The sequence below is a fragment of the Diceros bicornis genome, chromosome X, assembly GCF_020826845.1.
Source record: "Diceros bicornis minor isolate mBicDic1 chromosome X, mDicBic1.mat.cur, whole genome shotgun sequence".
Classification (NCBI taxonomy): Eukaryota; Metazoa; Chordata; class Mammalia; order Perissodactyla; family Rhinocerotidae; genus Diceros; species Diceros bicornis.
Genome location: NC_080781.1, coordinates 92,383,222 through 92,393,165, shown reverse-complemented (window position 1 = coordinate 92,393,165; position 9,944 = coordinate 92,383,222). Strand labels below are relative to the sequence as shown.

The 9,944-nt window shown below is 36.1% G+C and overlaps 1 protein-coding gene across 1 annotated transcript; it reads left to right on the top strand.

The window, feature by feature from the left end:
• Nucleotides 1–6,596: 6,596 nt before the first annotated feature.
• On the top strand, nucleotides 6,597–7,264 carry LOC131400319 (apoptosis regulatory protein Siva-like; the record flags this gene model as incomplete). Its single annotated transcript, XM_058535091.1, has 1 exon — nucleotides 6,597–7,264. A coding segment is annotated over one exon (525 nt), but the record flags the coding sequence as incomplete, so codon positions are not given.
• Between the last annotated feature and the right edge of the window lie 2,680 nt (nucleotides 7,265–9,944).

Here is a 9,944-nt window from a genome sequence, read left to right as displayed (position 1 = left end):
TCCAGAATTTTTCATCTTGCAAAACTCTGTACCCATTAACAATAACTCCCATGAGCCACTCTCCCCAGCCTCTGGTAACTACTGTTCTACTTTCTGTCTCTATGAATTTGACTCTTCTAGATAATTCATATTAGTGAATTCATACAATATTTGTCCTTTTGTGTCTGGCTTATTTCACTTAGCATAATGTCTTCAAGGTTCATCCACATTGTAACATATATAAGAATCCCATTCCTTTTTATGGCTGAATAATATTCCATTGTATGTATACACTATCTTTTGTTTATCCATTCATCTTTTGATGGACATTTTGCATTGTTTCTACATTTTGGCTATTACAAATAATGCTGCTATGAATATTGGTGTACCAGTATCTGAGTCTCTGCTTTCAATTCTTTTGGGTATATACCTAGGAGGGGAATTGCTGGATCATAAGGTAATTCTATGTTTAACTTTCTGAGGAACCATCAAAATGCTTTCCACACTGGCTGTACCATTTTACATTCACGCAAGCAACGTTGGATGCTATTTTTTTAAGAAATGTATTTCAAGTTGTACGCTGGTACATAGATAATTTTGAATTTTCTAGGTACATAAATATGTCATTTACAAGTAATGAGAGTTTTATTATTTGCTTTCCAAACCTTGTACCTTTTACTTATTTTTCTTTCCTTCTTAATTTTATTTATTTATTTCCCCCAAAGCCCCAGTAGATAGTTGTATGTCATAGTTGCACATTCTTCTAGTTGCTGTATGTGGGACTCGGCCTCAGCATGGCTGGAGAAGTGGTGCGTCGGTGCGCACCCGGGATCCGAACCCAGGCTGCCAGCAGCGGAGCACGAGCACTTAACCGCTAAGCCACGGGGCCGGCCCTTCTTTCCTTCTTAGACGGATTGGCTTTTCTAGCAAAGTACTGAATAAAATCAATGATAGTGGGCAGTCTTGTCTCATTTCTGAGTTCAGTGAAAAAGTTTCTAATATTTCCTGATTGAGTGTCATATGTGCTGTGAGGTTTTTGTAGATGCCTTACAGTGAGCAGTATGGTCCCCCATAGTTGTCCAGACTCTGTCTCTGGAATTCGTGAATATATTAGATTATATGGCAAAAGGGACTTTGCAGATGTAATTAAGACTACAGGTCTTAAAATAGGGAGATTATCCAGGTGGGCCCAATCTAATCACATGAGCCTTTAATAGCAGAGCACTTTCTCTGCCTAGAGTTTAGAGAAATGAGGTAGAACAGGAAGCAGAAGAAATGCAGCAGAGGAACTCAGAGAGATTCCCAGCACGAGAAGGGTTTACCACACCGTTGCATTCCGGCCATTTACGAGGACCAGACGGAGGCCTCTAGCAGGAAAGGGTAGCTCCCAGATCATAGCTTGCAAGGAAACAGGAACCTCGGTGTTACCATTGCAACAATGAATTCTTCCAAAAACCTGAATAAGCTTGGAAGTAGATCCTTTCCCACAGCCTCCAGTAAGGAATGCAGCTCTGCCAACACCTTAATTTCAGCCAAGTCCACCTATGCTTCTGATCACAGAACATGTGAGATAATAAATTTGTGTTGTTTTAGGCTGCTAAATTTGTGGTAATTGGTTATGGAGGCAGTAGATAACTAAAACATGCCTTTTATCACATTAAGAAAGTTCTCTTCTATTCTTAATTTGCTTAGAGTTTTATCATGAATAGTGCTGAAATTTTTCAAATGTTTTGTCTGCATCAATCAGGATGATTACATGAATTGCCCAAGTTTTTTTTGTTTCTGTTAATGTAACTGATTTTCTGATACTAAAGCACTCTTGAATAACTAAAATAAACTTCAGTTGGATATAATGTATTATTCTTTTAATATATCAGTGATTTCAATTTGCTAATATCTTATTATTTTGGCATCTATGTAAATGAGAGAGACTGATCTGTAATTTTTCTTTCCTGCCATGCTCATGTCAGATTATAGAATCCAGGTTATACTATCTTTAAGAAATATATTGAGGAAGTGTTCCTTCTTCTGTTTTCTGAGAGTTTGTACAAAATTGGTTCTACTTATTTCCTAAATACTTGGAAGAATTCATTAATAAAGCCATGAGAGCTTAAGTGTGTTTATGCTTGTGTGTGTGCAACGTGCATATGGAAAAATTTAAACACAGAATCACTTTTTTAAAAAGAAGTCAAAACATAAAGATTTTCAATATCCGCTGTCACCTTTGATAGCTTACGTTTTTTGGGAAATATTTCATTTCATGCAAACTGTTAAAGGTATCTACATAAAGTTGCTCTAATAACCTCTCATTATCTTGAAATGTCTGTAGCATCTATAATGATGTCCTTGTTCTCCCTTTTATTTTCTTGATCAGTCTTTCTAGAGATTTATCATTTCTATTAATGTATTTAGAAAACCAGTATTTGACTTTACTGATTTTTCTCTATTTTATATTGGCTTTCTGATTCATTTATTTCTACTTTTACCTTTCTTCTACCTTCCTTATGCTTGATTATTTTTTCTAGCTTAAGATAGAAGCCTAAATCATTTATTTTATATTTCTTCTTTTCTAATATATGTGCTTAGGGTAATGAATTTCCCTGTGAGCACTTGATTTAGCTACATCACCCAAGTTTTGTTTTGTCATACTATTATTATTATTTCTTTCAAAATATTTTATAACTTCTATTTTGATTTCCTCTTTCAGCCATGGATTATTTAGAAATGGATTGCCTGATATCCCAATGGTGGAATTTTGTATAATTATTGCTTTCTTATTGAGTTTTAGCTTAATTCAATTATGGTCAGAAAGCAAAATCTGAGTGATTTGATACTTTGAAATGTATTAATACTTTCTTTATGGACCAGTCTATGGTCTATGTTAATAAACATTTCATATGCTCTTGAAAAGAAACTGAATTTTGTCCTTGTCAGGCACAGTGTTCCACACGTGAATTTGGTCAACTTTATTAATTGTATAGTTCAAATCTCTGTATCATTATCATTTTTTTTGCCTGCTGTTCTATTATCTGTTGAAAGAAATGTGATAAAAACCACTATCATGATTGTGGGTTTTCTATATTTATTTTTATATTTGTTAATTTTTGATTTACATACTTTGAGGCTACAGTGTTAGGTATATAAAGATTTAGAGTCATAATATTTTCCTGTTAGACTGACATCTTTACCATTGAGAATGCCCCTCTATGCAGGAATGGTTCAACATCTGCAAATCAATCAGTGTGATATACCACATTAACAAAATGAAGAATAAAAATCACGATTGTCTTAATAGATGCAGAGAAAACATTTGACAAGATCCAACATCCACTTATGATAAAAATTCTCAATAAAATGAATATAGAAAGAAAATATCTCAACATAATAGAGGCCATATATGACAAACCCACAACCAATATCATACTCAATGGTAAAAACCTGAAAGCTATTGCTCTAAGAACAGGAACAAGACAAAGATGCCCACTCTCACCACTCTTATTCAACGTAGCAATGGAAGTTTTAGCCAGAGCAATTAGGCAAGGAAAAGAAATAAAAAGGATCCAAATTGGGAAGGAAGAAGTAACACTGTCACTATTTGCAGATGACATGATTCTACATACAAAAAATCCTAAAGAATCCACCAAAAAACTGTTAGAAATAATCCATGAATACAATAAAGGTGCAGGGTACAAAATCAACATACAAAAATCAGTTGCGAGCCAGCCCTGACGGCCTAGTGGTTCAAGTTCGACACTCACACTACTTCATTGGCCCAGGTTCATTTCCTGGTCGTGAAACCACACCACCTGTCTGTCAGTTGCCATACTGTGTCAGTGGCTCACATAGAAGAACTAGAAGCACTTATAATTAGGATACACAACCATGCACTGGGGCTTTGGGGAGGAAAAAAAGGAGGAAAATCGGCAACAGATGTTAGCTCAGGGTGAATCTTTCTGTGAAAGAAAAAATCAGTTGCATTTCAATACACTAATAATGAACTAGCAAAAAGGGAAATTCTAGAATACAATCCCATTTACAATAGCAACAAAAAGATTAAAATACCTAAGAATAAATTTAATCAAGGAGGTGAAAGATCTATATGCTGAAAACCATAAGACATTATTGAAAGAAATTAAAGAAGACATAAAGAAATGGAAAGATATTGCATGCTCATAGATTGGAAGAATAAACATAGTTAAAATGTCCATATTACCTAAAACAATCTACAGATTCAGTGCAATCCCTATCAGAATCCCAATGACATCCTTTATGGAAATAGAAGACAGAATCCTAAAATTTGTATGGAACAACAAAAGACCCAGAATAGCCAAGCAACCCTGAGAAAAAAAGAACAAAGTTGGAGGTATCACATTCCCTGAATTCAAAATATACTACAAAGCTATTGTAATCAAAACAGCATGGTACTAGCAGAAAAACAGACACACAGATCATGGAAGAGAATTGAGAGCCAAGAAAGAAAACCACACATCTATGGATAGCTAATCTTCAACAAAGGAGCCAAGAATATACAATGTAGAAAAGAAAATCTCTTCAATAAACGGTGTTGGGAAAACTGGACAGCCACATGCAAAAGAATGAAAGTAGACCATTATCTTATACCATACACAAAAATTAACTCAAAATGGATTAAAGACTTGAATGTAAGACCTGAAACCAAAAAACTCCTAAAAGAAAACATAGGCAGTACACTCTTTGACATCAGTCTTAGGAGTAACTTTTCAAATACCATATCTACTTAGGCAAGGGAAACAAAAGAAAAAATAAACAAATGGGATTGCATCAGACTAAAAACTTCCATACGGCAAAGGAAACCATGAACAAAATGAAAAGACAATCCACCAACTGGGAGAAAATATTTGCAAACCATGTATCTGACAAAGGGTTAATTTCCAAAATATACGAAGAACTCATACAACTCAACAACAAAAAAACAAACAGCCGATCAAAAAATGGGTAGAGGATCTGAATAGACATTTTTTCCAAAGAAGACATACAAAGATGGCTAAAGGCACACAAAAAGATGTTCAACATCACTAATTATTAAGGAAATGCAGATCAAAACTACAATGAGCTATCACCTCACATCTGTCAGAATGGCTATAATTAACAAGACAAGAAATAATAAGTGTTGGAGAGGATGTGAAGAAAAGGGAACACTTATGCACTGCTGGTGGGAGTGCAAACTGGTGCAGCCACTATGGAAAACAGTATGGAGGTTTCTCAATATTAAAAATAGAAATACCATATGATTCAGCTATTTCACTACTGGGTGTTTAATCCAAAGAACATGAAATGAATAATTCAAAAAGATTTACGCACCCCTATGTTCATCACAACGTTACTCACAATAGCCAAGACATGGAAGCAACCCAATTGCCCATCAATGGATGACTGGATCAAGATGTGGTATATATACACAATGGAATACTACTCAGCAATAAAAAATGACAAACTGTGCCATTTGTGCCAACGTGGATGGACCTTGAGGGTATTACGCTAAACAAAATAAGTCACAGGGAGAAGGACAAACACGGTGTGATTTCACTCATATATGGAAAATAAACAAGCACATAGATAAGGAGAACAGATTGGTGGTTACCAGAGGGGAAGGGGCACATATGTGTGGTGATGGATGAAAACTAGACTATCGGTGGTGAATATGATGTAGTGTATATCCAGACTGAAATTTAATAATGTGCACCTGAAATTTATTGGTTATAAACCACTATGACCGCAATAAAATAATTTTTTTAAAAATGCCCCTCTTTATCCCTAGTAATGCTTTTGCTCTAATATTTACTTTGTCTGATACTGGTATAGCTACACCAGATCACTTTTGATTGGTATTTACATGGTGTATGGTTTTTATTTATTTTTCTTTTAAACTGTCTCTATCCTTATATTTAAATTTTGTATCTTATTTTAAACAACGTACGGTTTGGTCTTACATTTTTATCAATTCTGATAATCTTAATATTTTTAATTGGAGTATTTTGCCTATTTTCATTTAATGTAGTTTCTATATAATTGGGTTTATATTTATGTGCTTTCTACTTGGAAAATCTCTCCTACATTTCTTTTTTTTACCTCCTTCTTTCTTCCTTTTTTTATGACTAATCTAGTATTTCTATTATTACATTTTTCTTTGCATTAATTTTATAGTTGTATATTATTTTATTATTCTAGTGATTACCCCAAAGATCACAACCCATATACATTACTTATCATACCTTACTAAAAATTATTTTTACCACTTCCTTGATACTTCCAGAAACTTAGAATATTTAAGTTAATTTATGTCTCCCTCCTTATCATGTTATTTAGTACCTATATTTTAAATTCCCCATAACATTGCAGTTATTGATGCAGGAGTCAATATTCATTTATATTTATTCACATATTTACCCTTCTCAGTGTTAAACATTTCCTCCTGCTTTTTCATTTTCCTTTTGAGATCATTTTCCTTCTTACAAAAGAGCTACATTTAATTTTTCTTTAAGTGTGAAACTGCTGGTGAAAAATTCTCTGTTCTTGTCTCTGAAAAATGACTTTACTGCACCTTTATTTTTATTATTTTTATTTTTTAAATTATTTTGTTCAAGCGGGGCTGCCCCTTCGCGGACGCGGCCCCGCTGCAGCTCAAGGTCTGCGTGGGCCAGAGGGAGCTGAGCCGCGGCGTGTGCGCCGAGCGGTACTCACGGGAGATCTTCGAGAAGACCAAGCAACTCCTTTTTCGAGGGGCCCAGGCCTACATGGACCACGTGTGGGAGGAAGGCTGTGCCATTGTTGACCTGCCGGAGTCCCCAAAGCCCAGCCCCACGGAGGCCTCTCGGGCTGCACGTGGGCAGATGCTAATCGGAGCAGACGGCCGACTGACCAGAAGCCGAGCCCAGGCCTCTGAAGCTGACGCGTCCGGGACGGCGTCCGGAGCCTGCTCCTCATGCGTGCGAGCCGTGGATGGGAAGGCGGCGTGTGGCCAGTGTGAGCGTGCCCTGTGCGGGCTGTGCGTGCGCACCTGCTGCGGCTGTGGGGCTGTGGTCTGCGCGCTGTGCGCCCTCGTGGACTGCAGTGACGTCCACGAGAAGGTGCTCTGTGCCAGCTGTGCCATGTTTGAAGCCTGAGGGCCGTGCATGGACGGCAGCCCTGCCTGGACGGCTGCACCGGTGTCAACCTGGAGAAGCGGGGCAGGCGGGCGGGGCGGCCTTGCATTTTATATTTTGTACTCCTGAGGATAGAGATGAATAAACCCCTTTATATTTGGAAAAAAAAATTATTTTGTTCATTTTTTATCTTTTAATTTTAAAAGAAAATGAAATAAAGAAAATCACATTAAACAAATATATACTACGAACCAAACATCCTTCTCTAACCACCACAGAGCTCAAGAAATAACCCAGAAAGAAGAGATTACCTGCTTACTCAGGTACCCAAGGGCTCCCTGTGTATGCTCTGTTTTAATCACAGGTCCCACTTGCTCTCAAAAAGACTGCTATTCTGACTTTTATAGTAATTACTTACTAGCTTTTCTTGATGGTTTTATCACCCAAGTTTGCATCCCTAGATATATAGTCTAGAGATAGTTTATAGTTTAGTATTGCCAATTTTTAAAATCTGTGATATGTGATAAAATTAGAGAAATATTTTATGTCTCTTACAATCAGTATACCTGTATTTCCTCATCCATCCGTTTCTCTCCCTTACTTGCTGAAGAACCTAAGCTATTAAATTGTAGAATTTCCCACAGTCTGGATTCTTTTGATTGAACACACATGCTGTAGTTCAAAACATTTTTCTGTCCTCTGTAGTTCCTGAAAATTGGCAACTAGGTCCAAGGCTTGATCAGACTCAAATTCAAACTCTTCAGCAAGAATAGAGGCAGTATTGTGTTATTTTATCAGGAGTCATGTAATGTCTGTTTCTCTCTCTCTCTCTTTTTTAATATTGCAACCATTGATATTCAAAGTATACATCTATTAATTAATCGGGAGGTAAAAAATGAATATACTAATTCAATTATTTTGTGTTCATTTATTCACTGAAAAAATTTTATGAGAAGACACTTCCCCTCATCTACTATTTGGTTATCGACCGGTAGAATTTACATAGGGAAAATAATATAAATACATGATTCACTCCATTTCTTTACCCAATTTTCAAGACAATGAATCAGTTCTGTCATCCTCAGAAGGTAAGCAATCAGTATTTTCCTGTTTAATATAATTAAAAGCTTAAGGGGTTAAACACACTTGATATGTTTCAATCTTTTGCAATATTTATCCTTATTGAAGCTCAAATTGTCTTATCTTTGGCCAGTGGGGCTTTTCCAAGTTGTCTTTTGAGTCCTTTTGACATGACCCTCATAGTCATTGATAGCTTCCTTTCTATCTAGTATCTCAGAATGTCCCAGTCTCATCTTCTACATTTCCTCCCCCATACTTGGAATCAGTCATTTTTCCCAAGAAGTCCTGGCTTCTTTGAATGGAAAATTATATTTCAAGACTATAAACTGAGTGCACTAGGTATATTCATTGCTATTGGGGTTGTAATTATTTCTAGGCCTTTTCAGGGAGCACAGCTAGGATGTGTAAAGGGATGGATGGATGGATGGATAGATAGATAGATAGATAGATGATAGGTAGATAGATAGATAGATGATAGATAGGTAGGTAGGTAGATAGATAGATAGATAGATAGATATAGATAGATAGATATAAAAACAGAATATTTCTAGAATCCCAGAAGTCTCCCTCATGTCCTTTGCAATCTATATTCTCCAAGAGATATCAACTGTTCTGCCATTTATCACCATATGTACTCTTTTATATCTTGTTTCTCTTAGTAGTCATTATGTCTGAGAAGATCATCCATGTTGTGTGTAGCACTAGTTCATTCATTTGATTGCTGTGTAATATTCCATTATATAAATATGCTGCAATGTATTCTACTGTTGTTGGACATTGGGATTATTTAAATTTCTTGGCCCTTATGAATGACACTGCTGCAAATATTTCTGTACATGTCTTTTGGTGAACATAAACACTCCTTCTATGGATATTTGCCCAAGAATGGAATTGCTGGGCCTTATGATAGATATATGTTTATCTTTGTTGGATTCTTACAGACAGTTTTCCAATATAGTTTTACCACTTTACACCTCTACCAGAACACATGAGTGTTCAAGTTGCTCCACATCATTGACAACATTTGGTATTTTCAGTCTTTCTAATTTTACCACTTCTGGTGTGTGTGTGTGCATGTGTGTGATCTCATTGTGTTTTGAACTCCATTTTCTTAATGAATAATAATGTTGAGTATCCTTTCCTATGTTTATTGGCCATCTGCACTCAGTTTTAATTGGTGGAATTTTCTGAAATTCATTCTGCCACCACCCTTATCTTTTCACTCTCCACTTTCTCCATAGTTCATTTCATCCAGTCCCATAGATTTATTACTATCTATACACCGGTGACTCCTAAATCGATACTTGCATCCAAGACTTTGATACTGGGTCCTAAACCCTTATATCTAAATGTCCACACTACATCTCCTATCACTTCTTCACCCTTTTCCTTTTGCCTTTTTCCCTTCTTCCTTCTTGACTGGAACGCTGATGTGAAGCCTGGAGACACAGTAGTTATCTTGTAACCATAAGGTAATAAACACAAGGGCAAAAGCCAACATATTAAGAATGGTAGAAGATAAAGATGAAAAACTTAGCTCACTGGTGGCACTGTGGAACTGCATTACCATCCATAAACTGCGTAAACCTGAGCATCTTATTGTAAGAGACAAACTGCAATCTTTTTAAGCTGCTGTGATAGGATCTTCTTTTATTTTAAGTATAATACAATGCTGATACAAGTGGGACCTCAGTAAATTCTGAGACAATTTGACTCTATTACATTTAAAAAGAAAATCCGAAAGATTTACTCTACAGAGTGAGT